This window comes from Crotalus tigris, unplaced genomic scaffold (assembly GCF_016545835.1).
Source record: "Crotalus tigris isolate CLP2741 ecotype Arizona unplaced genomic scaffold, ASM1654583v1 scf7180000023720.1715460, whole genome shotgun sequence".
NCBI lineage: Eukaryota > Metazoa > Chordata > Lepidosauria > Squamata > Viperidae > Crotalus > Crotalus tigris.
This window is the reverse complement of record NW_024100139.1, coordinates 720,052-737,413: the sequence shown is the minus strand read 5'-3', so window position 1 is coordinate 737,413 and position 17,362 is coordinate 720,052. Positions and strand designations below refer to the sequence as shown.

The window sequence follows — 17,362 nt, the reverse complement described above, 5'->3', positions numbered from 1 at the left end:
ACATGTGGGCAGAAAAGAGACTAACTCCTGAGGACCAGAAACCTGACCTGACTCTTTCTGTTGTTCTTGCTGTCCACTTACCACTTCTCTGTATGTGGCAGCCCACTTTTCTCAGGAAATGGTACCAGGAAATCGGGTCTACGAGGTTGCAGCCTCACCTGGCGAGCCGCGTACCTGTGGGCAGTATACTATTTTCTTGGTGCACACACACACACACACACACAGAGGCAGCAGCCCCCCAGCAGGACACAGGCAAAGTGGCTTTGCACAAGCTGATGGGTTGTCCAAGCTCTCCTCCTCCATCCCCCAGGCCCTTTATCCAGGACTATTTGGGGAGGGGGGGAGCAAAGAGGCCATCAGGTGGCCAGTAGAAAAGGCAATGCCCAACCCAGGTTCAGGAAAAGACGGTGGAGAGAATCAACTCCCAAGGGCCACCTTGTGGCCAAACAGGCCTTGTGCCTCCTCTGAGCTGCAGCCTTCCCACGGCCAGCCCAATGATTCACGGCAGATCACTCAAGCAGGGCGTCCAGGAGGCCTCAAAATGGGGCATCACTCCCCTCTCAGAGAGAGAGAGTGGATGCTGGAGGAAGGGGTTCTGACAGTCTGGGCACGGGGGGGGGGGCGTGTTCTGTTGCAGGGATCAGCTCTTCTCTCGCTCCTTCTTTGCAAGGAAACCTGCACCCAGTGCAGCACATTGCAGGCCAAACTGGAGCCAACCGCATGATGCAGCTGCAGAAAAAGCAAATCCAGTCCTTGACAGCATCAACCAAAGTACAGGATCTGAACTAAGAGAAGGCACAGCTACTCTCCCGTCTATACTGGCAGGCAGCATCCGGGATCCAGTTCTGGGCAGTGCCATTTAGGAAGGAGCTGGCCAACCGGGAGCTGTGATGAGAAGGGGCTGGGAGGAAAAAATGAGGAGCAGCTGAAGGCCCCGAGGAGCTTCAGCCTGGAATAAAGAAGATGGGGGCGCATCTTCATCCACATGACCGCATCCGCCATGTGGAAGACGGGGCAGAAGTGTTCAGGGTTGGTCCAGATAAGGCAAGGTAGGACAATGGCTTTAAGTTAGAAGGAGGCCGTTTCCACTGCCTCTCTGCGGGAGCTGTTCCTTAACGGATCTGAGGCAGTGGACTCTTTTGCAGGAAATGTGGATGCTCTAAGAGTGGAATTCTACACTGGACAGGGGTTGGATTAGATGGTCTCTGAGATCCCATCCAACTCTTCCATTCTCTGATTTAAAATTCTGACTCACAAATCCGTCAGGATGGAATCTCCAGCAGCCTGGTAGTCACTTGGCACACTGGGAAGATTGGCCTGTCCCCTGAGACCACCAGGAAGGACATGGCCCAGCCTTGGCACCTCAAAAGTCACGTGCTTCTTGGCGGGAGTGCCCGAAAACGCCAGGCTGGATTTCCGGGAAAGAGCCTTCTGCTTCCACATCAGGGCACAACGGTAGACCAAGTGGTGACGCTGACACGCAGCCTGCAAGCAGAGCAGGAGGGGCTGGTCTCGCTGTCACTCCAGTCCCGGACCCCAAATGCCACCCAGCAATGAAAAGCCTGCCCCAAGCAGAAGCCCCCCCTGCCCCTCCAGCATCATCAGACCAGCATCCAAATCAAGTGGCACCATTATGGGGCGAGAGACGCCAGGCTCCTGCTTCACCTGCAACTGATGCTGGGCTTGCCGATGCCCTCGGTGCTGCTTCATGGCGGCCACGTATCTCAGGACGCGGCAGATGCCCTCGCGTAGCAGCTCCGCCTGGTAGCTCTCGGCCGCCAGTGCAAGCCGGCCCTTCTTCCGCAGCTGCTCCTGCAGGAAGCCTCCCCAGGCCCTCAGCACCTGCAGCCGAGACAGAGCGGCATTCCCTGACCCACTTTCTGATGCCCTCTCCCATTGGCAACAAAGGGTCTTTGCTCTGGGGGTTGTTAGGAACAGTAATTACAAGGGCATTCCTCCCGTTTTTGGGGGATTTCATCCTAAGAATGCCTGTTTCACAGGTATAGATGCAGCTGCTGGGCAGGGAGATGCTTTTCTAAGGGGGATAAATCTTTCAGAAATGTCGGATGCGCCCTCAGTCAACTTGACTGTGCCCTGACAGCAGAACTGGAACAATTCTAGAAAGAGTACAGAGAAGAGCAACAAAGATGATTAGGGGACTGGAGGCTAAAACATATAAGGAACGGTTGCTGGAATTGGGTATGTCTAGTTTAACGAAGAGAAGGACAAGGGGGGACATGATAGCAGTATTCCAATATCTCAGGGGCTGCCATAAAGAAGAGGGAATTAAGCTATTTTCCAAAGCACCTGAAGGCAGGACAAGAAGCAACGGGTGGAAACTAATCAAGGAGAGAAGCAACCTAGAACTAAGGAGAAACTTCCTGACAGTGAGAACAATTAATCAGTGGAACAGCCTACCTCCAGAAGCAGTAAATGCTCCAACACTGGAAGTTTTAAAGAAGAGACTGGACGGCCAATTGTCCGAAATGGTGTAGGGTTTCCTGCCTGAGCAGGGGGTTGGACTAGATGACCTCCAAGGTCCCTTCCAACTTTACTACTATTACTATTACTAATGAAGAACTAAGGCAGTTCCTACACTGGACAGAATCTGCTTCTGAAGAACAATTACACCCTACTAGCTTCACACCCCTGTAATTTTTAAGACTGTTTAAGGGAGAAATGCCCTTTTTTCCAACCCTCGTATTTGAGGAAACGCAAGTTAGGACGTTTGAGGCTGAAGAAGTGGCCAGTCTGTGTTGCAAAAGCCCTTCTAGGGAGCCCAGGGCCTTCGTGCGTGCAAGAAGCAGGCAAGCAAAGTGACAGGCTTAAAGGGAGGGGAAAGAGAGTCTAGTTGAGGCTGTTTGGAGAGCTCTTCCTCTGTCTCAGCTCTCCTGCGGGGCAGATCCACTGCTGCATAAACACTTTGCCTTAACTGTGGCCTCCTTTCCTTGTTGGCTGTGGAACTGCTACTCCCCAACACTGGACGGGATCTGACCTTGGTACGTGTTGCTATCGCCTGTTGTTGCTATCGCCTGTTAAAACACTGATGCTCGGATTGTAAAAGGTGCCCAGGTGAGAAGGCAGATAAATATCTGCCTACAACCTCACTGGATGTAGGAAAAGCTCTCAGTGAAGAACATGCTATATTAAATGCTTAAAGTCTTTAAAAACCTAACCGCACATACAACTTGAAAGAAAAACTTTTCAAAATTCGCAAGATGGTAATCAACAAGATGGAAACTGACCAAACAGTCACATCATTTCAATATCCTGATTTTTTTTTTCTTTTACATTTGGAACTGAATAGAATGAACTGGATAGAACTTTTATTTAGTTGCTTTTTGTTTTCTTTTTAAAGGTTTATCTTCTGTTTCCTGTTCCACATTTTTGCCATTTTCTTTCTTTATCTGGATCTCTTCTTTGATGTAGATAGCGTATCATAATCATGCAGCTTTATACAGTGCAGTGTTTCTCAACCTTGACCATTTTAAGGCATGTGGACTTCAACTCCCAGAATTCCACAGCCAGCAATGCTGGCTGCGGAATTCTGGGAGTTGAAGTCCACATGCCTTAAAATGGTCAAGGTTGAGAAACACTGATATAGTGTATGATCAAACCGATATCTAATGTTTTAAGAAACATCAATAGTGAAAAGCTGCATCCAGCTGAACGAGGACTCCTGTGGCTCTCAGGGGGCTGGGAGTGGTGGGGGGCCTGTCTTCCCTCTAAGGGCGAGACGGGCTCAAGACTCCCCCTGCATCGTGAAATGTAGCATTTGGCAAAGCCCAGATGTGGTGGCCTTGGGCACAGCTGCTTGACCCTCAGTCGACGTGCTAGGAGAATGAGAGTTGCTTCTCCATTCTGGTCCCGCTGGACTTTGGGGCCGGTTCTGAGTCAGGAATCTACAGAGGTTCCCAATCATCCAGGTCACAGTTGTCCCCAAGGTGTTGTTGTTTTTTTTTTTTCAAAAGGCATCTGGACTTTTTTTGTTTTTTCCTGAAAACGTTTCGCTTCTCATCTAAGAAGCTTCTTCAGAACTGGAGAAGCTTCTTGAATGAGGAATTAAACGTGTTCAAAGAAAAACACCAAGAAAGTCCAGTTGCCTTTTGAGGAGCCACCCAGGGACGTCTGAAACACCATGCCCAACGGATGCCCCACCTCCCTGACACAGCCTCTCGGAGCCCCAAATGGTGCTGGAAGGAGGACTGGAAGGTGGGCACCGGTGAGCTCCACAGCCAGCAGTCCAAAGCTGAGCCAGCCGGGAGATGGGCACTTGCAGGGCCAAGACTGACCTTCCGCTGGAGAGTCCGGGACCAGTGCCAGAGGGCCTGCACCGTCTGCTGCCGCTCTCGCCGTCTGTCTGCCAGCTGTAGGTGCAGAAAGAGGGTTGAATGGCCACTTGGACCGCCAGCATCCGCAAAAGAAGTCCTCCGGTGGCTGCAAGACCGAAGGGGAAGGTGCTCTCTCTTCTCACCCCAGGAAACCTCCAGTTCTGGCCAGCCTCAGCCTCTTTCTGCCCAGCTTGGAAGGGGCGCCAGGGGCCAAAGTGGGTGCCCGAGCTCACCTGTGCCTTCCAGGACGCAAAGGCAGTTGCGGAAAGTCTCCGGGACAGCAGCTGCTCCCCTTGTCTCCGCAGGAGCTATAGGGAGGGGGAAGCACAATCTGAAGCCCGTTCCCCACCTGGAGGGGGGGGGGTGAGGGCTGCTTCTGCCTGCTGCAGCTGCTTTTCCCAAATGCAGACAGTAACCTCAGCTTCATTCCCTCCCAGCACCCCTAAATGGCTCCACTGCTTCAAGGGGTTCCCCCAGTGGAACCCTAACCCAGTGGAAAGACCAGAAAGGACCTCCCACCTATGCTGCCCCTCCCCCAAAAGGGGGAATCTCCTCCTGGGAGGGGAGCTGGCGGAGGGGCTCACCATGACTCTGATGCGGCTGAGATGATCTTGCTTCCACCTCTCCAGGCACCGGCGGAGCAGCTGCCTCCGGTGGTGCTCGGCTGCCACGCTGAGCCGCCCCCTCTGCTGGGAAGAGCTGGCAGAGGCCTCCCTCCAGCGGAGAAACAGCCTCCGCAGCCTCGCTGCAGGGAGGAAGGATGTCACGGCTGCTGTGACTGCCCTCTGGCCCCTCGACACTCTTTGGCTGGGGAGGCCCATAGACCAGGAGGGTCCAACCTTGGCAATTTTAAGATTGATGGAGTTCAACTCCCAGAATTCCCCAGCCAGCTGGGAACTGAAGTCCACCAGTCTTAAAGTTGTCAAGTTGCTCTAGAAACAGAGTGGCAAGCCTTTGGTGGCTGCTTCCAGGACTCTGCCCTGTGCCCCGCTGGTGTCACCCCACTGCCAACTTAGATATGGGGGAAAGGAAGAACAAGTGGGGGCCGGTGAGCTGGTCCTTCACTCCACAAGCTTCATCCACGCAAAAGCCAAACACAGAGCAGCTTCCGCTCCCTGGGATGGGCTTGCAAAGGATTCCTGGGCCTGAGAATCAAGTGGCTGTTTAGCGAGCTGGGTGGATCCTGCCTAATGCCACCCACCCCACTTGGTTTAATTAGCAAAGAAAGACCCCCGGCTCCTTTCTTTTTCCAAGAGAATACTTTACTGAGAACAAGGCAGTTACAGATGAGAGCGGCTTGGCCCCAAAACGATGCAATGAAAGCACCCTGGCCATCTCCCCCAGGCTATCAGTCAAGGTCCAATTAGAAGTTTCTAAAAGTTAACTTTTAGAAAACAGAACAAGACTATACTCAAATAGATAAGACGTGCAGTTAGAATATTAGATTTTGTTATGAAAAGGGAAAAACGAAGAAGTTGAGATAAGGGAAACTTCGGATACCTAAAGCATGGAAATTATAAATATCAAATGTTACTTTGAATATTGATGGGAAGTTAAAGTTTGGGGAAAAAGCAATAACAGGACATTGATTGTATATAAGGATTGAATGTAAACACAATTAAGATATGTATAAGCTAAAAATTATTGATAAATGTAATAATGATGTTTTTACTTAGTTGATAATAATAAGAACTGTATTAGTCTAATACAGTGGTTCTCAACCTTTGTAATGCCGCGACCCCCCAACCGGTTGTAAGTCGAGGATACTCAACCGGTCGTAAGTCGAGGACTACTCAACTGGTGCAGCACCGTTTGAAGAATGGGACTTTTGGCGGGCTCAGCAGGGCAGAGACAGCCTGGACAATTCCTATTGGCTTTTGAAAGCCAATAGAATTAGACTCTATTCAAGAGAGTAATAATAAAAGAATAAAAGGGAGTCGCACAGCTAAGGAAAAGGGGGGAAAAATGGCGGACTGCGTTGTTTGAAATGATCGTTCGACCCCAAATGGGATCCAGACCCACAGGTTGAGAACCACTGATCTAATATGAGATAGTAGATATTAAGGGAAAAAGAGAGGAAATATATAATGTTGTAACTTGAGATTTGTACTAAAAATTTATGTTATTGAACTATTGATTAACCCAGCCACCACATTGCTTTTTAAATACTTAATTGTAAAATTAGAAAACTAATAAAATATTACTAAAAAAAAAAAAGTTCTCAGATTGTTTTGGAAACGGACCTGCGTTCCCCTCTTTCCCATCTCCACATTTTTTTTGCTGAGCTTGTGCTTGATTGAGGTTATCACAGTCAGGGCTGCTCTGCTTCACACACACCCCCAGCTGCCCCCCCCTTCCAATCTCTCCCTCTCCCATCACTGCCAATGTCAGGCTGGCAAGAGGCAATGCTAAGCAAGCAGAATGACAGCGGTGACAGCCATCATGTGAAGGCAGAGGTTTTACTCCTGGAGGGTCTCCTACTAGGCCAACACAGCAACTGTGTTTTCTTGACCCAGATGTTCCAAAGGTGCTTTTCCAAAAGGCAAATGGACTTTCTTGGGTTTTTTTCTTTGAAAATGTTGCACTTTCCTTCCAAGAAGCTTCTTCAGTACTACTGAAGTTCTATAGCAGTGTTTCTCAACCTTGACCATTTTAAGGCATGTGGACTTCAACTCCCAGAATTCCACAGCCAGCAACGCTGGCTGTGGAATTCTGGGAGTTGAAGTCCACATGCCTTAAAATGGTCAAGGTTGAGAAACACTGTTCTATAGCTTCCTGGATGACAAGCAAAACATTTTCAAGGAATCAAACTAAGGAAGTCCAGTTGTCTCCTGGAAAAGCAGTTTAGGGACAACCATGACTCGGATGATTGAGAATCTCCACAGACCCTTGACCCAGACAGAGCCCCAGATTCCAGCTGGACTGGACTGGAGAAGCCACTCTCAATTCTGCTAAGGCATCGACAGAGGCTCCGGCAGCTCTACCTTCGGCCACCACATCCTGCCCCTCCCCACAGGAGAAAAACTGTGATGGACTTTAAGCTCATTGCTGGAGGGGAAGCGGTCAGGCACTGGCTCCCCTCTACCAGTGTGAGAGAGGATACAGCTACCAAAAAGGGGCCACGGCTGAAAGCCCTCCGAAGAACCCCCCCCTCCTCACCTATCTGCAAGTGCCTCTGGGCATCTTTCACAGCCACAGCCACCTTCTCTCGGCTATCGGCACGCAGCACAGCCGCCTCCCTCCACTGGAGCAACACCTGCACTGAGAAAATGGGGGGGGGCTTGAATGTTTCCAGGATCACTTTGTATCTCCTGGCAAGACCCTCACAAGAGCTGCTCACGGCGTTTCCCTTGCGTTGGACTTCACCCAAACCCAGCCCAAGCGCGGAGGGCCGGAAAGCGCTGCCGGGTCCGCAGCGGGGTTGCTTGGCCTGAGGTTACCTTGCAGAGAAGGACTTGTCTGCAATGACGCCCAGCCAGGCCGGCTGCCTTTGCTTCCCGCCTGAGGTCAGCAGTATTCTCCTTCCAGGAACGCAGCGTCTGACTAAGGACCAGAGAGAAGCAGATGCCTCAAAGCCCCTGGAGGGTTTCCCCACCTGACCTCGGGGGAGACTGGCCCGAGGGCCGTCTTCACAGCGACACAGGGGAGCCCAGCCAGCTGAGGAAGGGGGATCCCCAGCAGCATGAGACTGGGGGATTACCATAGCAGCCCCCGATTATGGTCTCTCTCCTTCTTGGCTACCTGCTGAAGGATGCACTGAATGTTCTTTTGGTATGTCTGGAAAGAGAGGACCCAAATTCTTGTCTTACCCCAAGAAGCATCTTCTTTGCAGGAAAAGGGGCTTGAATGTGTAACTTTTTACTTATCATGGGACAGAGACCCTCTTGCCACTTAAGGCAGTGTTTCCCAAACTTGACAATTTTAAGGCATGAGGACTTCAACTCCCAGAATTCCACAGCCAGCAACGCTGGCTGTGGAATTCTGGGAGTTGAAGTCCACATGCCTTAAAATTGTCAAGTTTGGGAAACACTGCCTTAAGGGCATAGCTGATCATCAAGATAAAAAAAACTTTACTTTTCTTGGTCCAACTAAATGGCATAAGAGTGCACAAACGTTCACGTTCTCCAGAACTTTTAATCAAAACAGTGCAGTGCATTGACAAACCACGTGACTACACCACTGAATGACAGCAGTTCCAGCAGTCCTGGTTACTGTTGTTAAGAAGGACCTGACAGGTTGTTAAGAAGGACCTGACAGGATCACAACTTCCAACTTCCCGCTGGCTTCCTCATTGACTGTTTTATGTGAAGCTGACAGGGAAGATCACACATGGTGAATGTGTGATCATGGGAGGCTGTCAGAACCCTCAATTTTATTAATCATGCATGTTCTCTGGGCTTAGGTTATTTGGGTTCTGCCATTCTCCTATGAGGGGGAGGGGGGAGGCCGGGGGCTTGTAATGCAGGTAGGACGTTTCCTCTATTTGCTTTGAGGTATCCTCCACCAGGTGTGCCATCTGCCTTATCTCAGCGCACAGGGAGGAACTGGAGAAGACCTAACAACTTTATTGGCTGCTTTCTCACAACCTGACACCACCTGTGGATTGGCCTGTTTGAACTGACCGGATGGACAGTTGGGGTAGGATTATTGTTTTGCAGGTTTAACTTACTGATTTGGGCGGGAAGCCCTCAGATCCTGCCTAGCTTTCCTGCTTTCTGTACCTGCCAATAAAAGTTCCTTTTGAACTGATGCCAGTTTCAAGAGTTCTGCTTTCTTGGTAGAGAAACGGAAGTGGGTCCTTATAGATGCTGTGACAAGGCCTGGTCATAACCACCACCCGCTCAGCACCGTTATAAGTTTGAATGGTGGCTGAACAAGTGGCCATTAACTGAGAACCACTTGCAAGCCCACTCCATTGTTTCTTTTTCTCTCTTCCATTTTTTTCTCTTTTAACTAACTGCATCAGTGCTCCTTTTTGTTCTGCCATTTCTATTCTCCCTCATTCCTTTTTTCACTTTGTCTCAACTTCCTAAGCTCCTTCCTTTGGTTGAAGTGATTTCCAAGCCCCTTGGACGCCAGCCCTGCTGTGTCTGCATAGCCTTCCTTATCAGATCAGATCACTATTGTTGTCATTTTTTTCCTGTGGGCACAATGGCACACATTAAAAATGAAATTTAGTTGCTTCCTCTCAAAAGTGTACACATAGATAACCCACATTCAAAACATACTATATACAACATATGTATAAACCTACACCCTTACATATAAGTAACATATAAATATTATTCACTGTCCAATAATATTCCAGCCTCCAAGCCAGGACTTGCAGAGACAGGGACAGGCCCACATGCTCTTCACAATGGGAAGAAAGCCTCCCTCGGTTCAGCTGCAGCCAGCAGATGCTCTTGGGCTGCCAAAGCGCTGCCGGTCCGACCCTGGCGTCCTACCTTCCAAGCCGCCATGACCCTGCCCAGCAAGGCCTGCTGGTAGTGGCCCTCGGCTTGGGCCATCTTCTTCCACTTCTCAGACTTCTGCATCTGGTACTGGAAGGAAAAAGGACCCTGGAGCAGGACTTGCAGGGACAGTCCAGAAACCAGATAACACACACAGACACACACACACACACACAGAGGGCTTTCTGCAAAGTAGCTATGGGGGGGGGGGGAACTGGGTCAGACGTCTTCCCACGGGAGGTGCATAAAGAAACGTCTCTGCCAAAGGGACTTCTGCCACCATCTCTTGCTCTCTTGGGCTCCTCTTTTGAATGCGGAGAGCGAGTTTCCACGAGGAGCCCCCTGCCCCCCCCCCCGGAACCTGGCTCCTTCCACATTCAGGCAGCAAGCAGCCAAGCCTCCTTTCTCTGGGACGGCTGCGTGCTTCTAGCGTGCCAACAGTGTGGGAGGGGAAGAGGGGAAAGTTTTGAATCCGCAGGTGTTCCTTATCCAAGTGAGAGGTGAAGAGTTGTTTTGGCAACTAAAGTTTCTTCTCATAATGAGCCGAGGTGGCGCAGCAGTTAGAGTGCAGTACTGCAGGCCACTTTAGCTGACTGTGTTCAGCAGGTCAGCGGTTCAAATCTCACCGGCTCAAGGTTGACTCAGCCTTCCATCCTTCCGGGGTAGGTAAAATGAGGACCCAGATTGTTGGGGGCAATGTAAATATATATATACATTGCTTACTGGTGTACACCGCTTAGAGAGTGCTTGCACTTAAAGCGGTATATAAGTCTCATAAATAAACAAATAATTACTGGACCTGAACTGTCAGAGAGGGGAGGGAAAGTTTTACTCTTCTGATGATCTGTTTCCCACCCTAGTTTCAGAGTTAGCTTTTCTTCAAACTTGCCGGATTGTTTTATGCCTAATAAAGTGAAACACTGGACTTCATCACGCCTCTAGTGTTTTGCTTGATTGGGCTTTTCAGCCGGAATATGACATCAGGCGCTTGGCATCCAAGGCGAAGGCAGTCAAGCAATGATAGCCTCGGAACAGAACTCCATCAAGAGAAGCAGCCCAGAATTTCCCCAGAGCAAATGGTTTTTTGGGGGGGGGGGTGAAGGTAAGTGGCTGCCGTCAGATGGGGGAGGGTGCAAAGGGGTCCACAAGGCAGGTGGGGCAAGGCATGGGGAGGGGGCGTGGGGGGCACAAGGAGACACAGCAAGGGTGGGGGAGGGTAAATAATGGTGCGCAGAAGTACGAGGGAAGCGTATGGAGAGAGGGCGTCTCTATAAACTGGCTATCAATAAATCAGTTGGATGTGCACATGTAATTATTAAAACACACATTGTTTTAATATTCCTTTCATCTTATCTCCTTTTTTAAAAAGAAGCAGACAATAAAAGAATGAGGTGCTCCCCAGTCTTGAAAAGAACACTGTTCGCCTGAAACTTCCTTCCATCTTTGGAAACCTCCCTGGTGCTACCAAATGCCTCCTGGGAGCTCCTCGGGCATTTCACACGCGCATCGTCAGAGTCGCAGCTTTCGTCTTTTTTAAAAAAGAAAAAAGCCACAAAGGAAGACGGCATCAGCCAGGGCTTTTGTGGCCGTAATAAAGCCACTTAAGGAATTTCAACCATATGGGTAGAATATTTAACAGCAAGGAGAAGTTCCTGATTCCAGCAGTCAGCTTTTTGCTTAATTTTGCCCACCCAAACAACTCCCTTGCTCATGAGTGTTGGTTTCCATGGGATTGGCATCAATGGGTGCTCTCACCTGCCGCCATTTCCTCCACGAACAGCGCAGGAGCTTCTCGGAATGGAAGTGCAAGGCCGCTGCCTCCTTCACCCGCCTGAAAGAAGCAGAGGGCAAGCTGAGCTTTGGTGACAGCAGGTCCCTGACCAAGATACGGGCATGTCACGAGGGAAGAAGCCCAGATTTTAGCCCGGGGATGGGGCTTCTTATGCCCAGCACAAGCTGAGATCCGCTGAACTGTCTGAAATGGGATCCCTCGCTTGAGCAGAGGGTTGGACTGGAAGACCTCCAAGGTCCCTCTAAGACCTCTGCTATTCTGAATGATTCACCCCTGGAAATGCAGCAGATTCCTCCGTCTTCCAGGAGACTCAGCCTGGAAGAGGCCTGGGGCCTCCCACAGGCTGCTCATCCCTACCTTAGGGGAGCATCTTGTCAGAACCTCACCTAGAGCAACAGTGGTGTTGCCCCCACCTCTACTCGTGGCTCACTTTCATTATGGAAGATCAGCCATGCATACAGGAGAAAGCATCACCCCCCCCCGCCCCCCGCCCCCATTCAAGCAGTCCTCTCCTGTTTGGTTGCAAAGATCCAGACCTCAGGGAGCTCCAGGATGGGCCCAGCCTGAGGAACATCCACCAGGAACTCTCTTCCATTAAGTCTTGAGCAACGGTGGGGCCCAATCCACCTCTGAAGCACCAAGAAGCTCGAGGAAAGAGAGTTGGCCATCCCAGCTCTTTGCACAGAGTTCCCTCATTCAAAGCCAAAAGTCCATCCCTTGCAAGAATCTCTCGGGGCTCCAAAGGGGCCCTGCAAACTTTCTCAGAAACTAAAAATGAGCCCCCCCCCCCCATCTGCCCTCTAGGTACAGGGAGGAATCTGGGAGGGAGGGGGGAAGCTTCTTTCTTCCGTATCACCCCCCCCACTAGCCATTTTTTTTATTATTATAAATTTTTACAATTTTACAATAAAAACCCCTTTTCCCAATCCCTCCCAACCCACCTCAAAACTCTCCCTCATTCTTCCCAGAGCTGAATACAGGGTTAACTAGAACTTAAAAGAAAAAACTTTTAAACTCAAATAAACCTCAGACAAATATAATTACATTCAATAAACAAATTGTTAAATACTTTAACTCCATTATATATAAAAAACAAAAAGAGAAAAAGAAGAAAAAAAAAGAAAATAAGAAAATAAGAAAAATAATAAAAAGAAAAGAAAAAAAAACAAAAACAAAACTATTCTACACTTCTAAGTAATATAAATTATTCAAAAGCTAAATAATATTTTCTTATATCATACTTATATTGTATAAAATTTATCCATCTTTTCCACACCAAGAGGTACTTCTCTTGCGATTGATCTTTCAAAAAAGCCGAATTTTTTGCCATTTCAGACAAATAAGAAACTTTAAGAAACCATTCCTGTAAAGTAGGCAAAAACTCCTTCTTCCAATATTGTCCTATTAACAACCTTGCCCCCCGCTAGCCATTTTGTGAGAGCACCCACCACACTGCCCTCCAGCCAAGCCAGTGACCTCCAGTGAGGCTCTCTCAGGGCACTGCTGTCAGATCAGGACCCCCCCAGAGGCGAAGACGGACTCTGGGTTCTTACCCTCTCTTCGTTTCCCAGACATTCTCCCTCCAGAGGTGCAAAGTGGCCCGGAGGAGCCGACGCCTGTGGTGCCCCCTGGCCAAGGAGACACCCTCTCGCTCTTCCAGGCGGGCCAGGGTGGCCGTGTGCCACCGGCCCCAGAACCGGAACAAAAGTCGCCCTTCAGCGTGCATCGGTGCCTGCAAAGAGAGAGGCCGGAGGTTGGGGCTGCGGCTGGGCAGCCCCTTGCTTCAGGAGGCAAAAAGCTGAGGGTGTGTGTGTGTGTGAGGGATCCAAGCAAGCAAGCAAGCAAGCAAGCAAAGAAAGCCTCTGGTGCAGGACTGCGCAGCCGAACTGAGACCAAGCTTAGGACTAGGAAGGATACAATCCAGGTTGCTAAGCCTCCCTTTGAGATCCGGGCCCTGTTTCAATTCCCACAACCTCCACAACCTCCAGACTGAGGAGCCAACGATGGCCTGGGCACACTTACCATCATCTCTGCCGCCCGTCCCTCCTGTTGCTCGCGCTGCCTCAACTGCCACCGCTCAAAGACCCGCCTGGTCCACGTCTCCCTGTGGAAGAGGGCTGCGTGAGGCTCCCGAGAGAGCAGCCTGGCCTCTGTGGGCCTCCACATCCCCCATTCTGAAGTACCGCAGGGCTGACCGCACAAAAGGCAAAGCAGCAGCACGAGGGATTCCAGAGCTGGACCGGCAGAGCTCCGGAAACGCCAGAGCCCCCTCCTCACTTTCTTGGCAGGAGAAAGGCAGCACAGCAGCCGAGGGATGGGGTCCCAGATGGCTAACGAGGGAGAAGGGTAAATAGTGGGGGTTTTTTTTGGGGGGGGGAGGTGCCTTCCAGTTAATTTTTGACTCTGGCAATTGTTCGGATGAATCCCCTGCAGTTTTCTTGGCAAGGTTAATCAGAAATGGTTTGCTATTGTCCTTTTCCCAAGGCTGGAGAAAGTAACTGGCTTACGGTCTCCCAGCCCAACACAGGACTGGAACTCAAGTCTCCCCATTTCTCACCCTGGGCCCTTACCATTACGCCAAACTGCCTGTTCTAACTGCCTGTTTACAAGTTTCAAAATGACCCAAGACAACCTTGAATTGTGGATTGAAGTGAGCAGGATAAACTAATTGGGGGGGAGGAATGAGAGTTCTACATCTAGGAAGAAAAAAATGCAAGACAGAAATCTAGAATGGGGGATCCTGGCTTGGCAGCTACAGAGGCAGACAAGATTTGGAAGTTTTAGTAGACCGCAATAGTCCCACACAGGGACTAATAAGGAAAATGGGATTGAGGTCTAGGTGAACAGAGAGTGCAGGGCATGGGAAGCAACTGTCTCCCTCCCCTCTGACATGCTCAACCCCCCCCCTTGTAATTCTGTGTCCAGTTCTGGCACCACCACCCAAGCAGGAGGTTGACCAACTGCAGTGCGCTCGGAGGACAGCTACCAATGCGGTGAAGGCTCTGGAAACCAAACCTGGCAAAGACTGGATGAAGGGTATATTTAGCGTGCGGCATAGAAGGCTGGGGAGAGTTACGATAGCGCTGTTCAGAGATCCAAGACCAGAACCAACAGATTGAAGCGGGCAGATTCGGGTTAGATAGGATGGTAAAAGAGGTAACAGAGGAATGAGCTGCCTCATGAAATGGTGTATTCCTTTCAGTGAAAGATGTTCAAACCGCAAAACTGTATTGAATCTGTCTCAAAAGCTGTAGTAGATCCTACAGGGACTTTGCAACCTCTGAGGTCCTGTCTAGCTCTTGTCATGCCATGATTCAACGATGGCTCCTCTCAACAGCTTCTCTGACTCAGCATCCCTGATATTCATGACTAAGCTACAAACCTGTCCTGGCTTTGCTCCTGGCGCCTTTCAAGAGAACACAGCGCCAGGATTCGCACCAGGGCCCTCCTCCCGAGAAAGCAGGGGGGCCCTCGCCCCTAACCCGGAGGCTGCTGCCAGCCAGCCCACCTGTGGCAGCCCAGGGCCACCCGGTTCATCTCACTCCACCAGAGCTGGTGATCTCTGAACAGCTTCCAGGCCTGAAAGGCAGCGGACAAGACGACGGCCTGGCGATGCCGGTCAGCTTTGGCATCCTGGAACTGAAGACAAAAAGAGGCTCTTAATGGGAATGTTTGATCATCCAGCACACTCTCCTAGCAGTGTTTCTCAACCTTGACCATTTTAAGGCATGTGAACTTCAACTCCTAGAATTCCACAGCCAGCATTGCTGGCTGTGGAATTCTAGGAGTTGAAGTCCACATGCCTTAAAATGGTCAAGGTTGAGAAACACTGTCCTAGCAGGAATCACCAGCCAACCAAAAATGGGAATCTGTGCATGTAACTCAAGTGGGAGACGCCCCCCCCCATAACATTTTTTTCAGGGCTTAAACTTTGCCCCCCTCCAAGGCTCTTAGCAATTCCTTGCTTTGAAGCAGCTGCCTTAGGAGTCCCTGATCCACTGCTTAGCACAGTGATGGTGAGCCTAAGAAACACGCGTCCCAGGTGACGACACATCGTGTCATTTTGGGAGACGTTGTTAAGCCTCTGGAACCTCTGGAAGCTGCGCAAGAGGGCCCTGCTCTCACGCAATCCAAAAAGCACGTGAGAACGGCACGTGCTTCACCGCTCAGTCTGGAGGCTGGAATGAATGCAAGAGCAGTCCCTGAGATTCCCAGGCTTCATGAAACCCTGAGCTGCCGGGGATAGGCAGTTTGAAAAATACATTTATTTATTTAATAATACATTTAATTTTAAATAATGTATTACTCTTTGTTATGAATTCTCTTTTGTCTAGGAATATGTGTATATCTCTGTGCGTGTGTACGCACGTAACATGCCAGCATGTCAACTTAGGCATTTTCTGAACTTCTGACACGCTGATCCCAAAATGTTCGTCTTCATTGGCTTAGCGCCTTCCAATGTCAGCTGCGGGAGGACTGTCCTCCCACATCCTCCGTGGACGCCACCAGTGGCGCTTGGGAGGGTGGGGCCCCTCCTTGCTGAACCCTCCCAAGCACAAGGAACACAGGACCTGGGGCCTCACGGATCCCCCTCTTCAGCTTCCCCAGGCCTTGCTGCTTGAGGAGGCAGCCCAGAGGCAGAAGCAGAGCACTGCCACCACCCCAGCTGTACACGGATACCCCAGGCCTCCCTCGGAGCAGCTCTTCGGGGCAACCAGAAAACAGGAAGAAGTGGATCCAAGCAGCCTTGCTTCCACTTCCCCTCCCCCAATCTATTTCTCCCCTAGGGCACCTTGTAAAGTCTGAGGATGGAGACCACTTTGCTTTTAGTACTTTTAGTACAAACCCTCTTCGGTGGGCTTTTGAGGGAGAAGGATAGGGCCAAAATAAAGGCAAGGAAGGAAGGAAGGAAGGAAGGAAGGAAGGAAGGAAGGAAGGAAGGAAGGAAGGAAGGAAGGAAGGAAGGAAGGAAGGAAGGAAGGAAGGAAGCAAGCAAGCAGTCAGACGTGGGCCCTGATGTCCCTTGCTCCCAGGTGGTGACTGGCACTCAGGGCTCGTTTCTGCTGGCTCACCTTCTGCCATCTTTCCCCGCGGGCTCGCTGTGTCCAGGTCCGCAGAGACTTCTGCAGCAGCCTCCGGCTGGAAGGCAAAGTGGGAGCTTCAGCCATGAGCCAGCTGGCCCTCGGTAGCCAGTTCTGGACGCTTAGAGCCAGGGAAAGCTTTCCCTGGGCCAAGCTGAATGGCATGGCAAAGCAGAGGACGAATAACTCCCAACTTGCAAAGGTGAAGCTGTGCAAATGTCTTTCGGCATCTCTGTTTTCTGCTGGCACCCCAAAATTTACCATCTGGAGTGGCAGACCAAAGGGGCATCTGCAAGCATTCAGGTTCAGTCTAGGGTTGGCCGGAACTGGGCCCCAAAAAGCCACACCTAGGATTTTCAACAAGCTGGTTTACAGGAAGAACTAGGAACTACTCTAGCCAATCGACTACAGATCCCTGCCGCTTACTCTACCGCCCTGTTGCATGAGGGGGCCTCACCGCAGAGAGAAGATGGGCACAGGTCAGTGCCCTCAAGGGCGAATCTGACACGCCAGGCAGGAGTGACCCCTGCCTGTCCAGTGCTGCCTTCCCGTCTCTGATGCTGTGCGGGACTTTCACAAGGAAATCTATTCCATCTCACTGCAAGCTCCAATAGCAGCAGCATGTAAGCAAAGCTGGGGGGGGGGGAAACCAACCAGCTCCAGCCCCCCCCATTCCATAAGAGGAGCCTTGCTGGCCCTCCAGAG

General features: G+C 50.6%; 1 protein-coding gene across 10 annotated transcripts in view; it reads right to left on the bottom strand.

Annotated features, from left to right (window-relative positions):
* SFI1 (SFI1 centrin binding protein) overlaps positions 1-17,362 on the bottom strand; it is a 42,749-nt gene that overhangs the window by 8,792 nt on the left and 16,595 nt on the right. For all 10 annotated transcript variants that reach the window (XM_039321148.1, XM_039321153.1, XM_039321150.1 and 7 more), the window contains 15 exons: positions 16,649-16,715; positions 15,085-15,215; positions 13,599-13,680; positions 13,130-13,308; positions 11,540-11,615; positions 9,779-9,874; positions 8,032-8,108; positions 7,772-7,874; positions 7,491-7,587; positions 4,916-5,076; positions 4,565-4,639; positions 4,293-4,367; positions 1,666-1,842; positions 1,256-1,485; positions 82-174 (listed from right to left, as the gene is read on the bottom strand). In XM_039321148.1, coding sequence (XP_039177082.1) covers positions 82-174; positions 1,256-1,485; positions 1,666-1,842; positions 4,293-4,367; positions 4,565-4,639; positions 4,916-5,076; positions 7,491-7,587; positions 7,772-7,874; positions 8,032-8,108; positions 9,779-9,874; positions 11,540-11,615; positions 13,130-13,308; positions 13,599-13,680; positions 15,085-15,215; positions 16,649-16,715 — 1,719 coding nt within the window. The remainder of the gene's footprint in view (positions 1-81; positions 175-1,255; positions 1,486-1,665; positions 1,843-4,292; positions 4,368-4,564; positions 4,640-4,915; positions 5,077-7,490; positions 7,588-7,771; positions 7,875-8,031; positions 8,109-9,778; positions 9,875-11,539; positions 11,616-13,129; positions 13,309-13,598; positions 13,681-15,084; positions 15,216-16,648; positions 16,716-17,362) is intronic.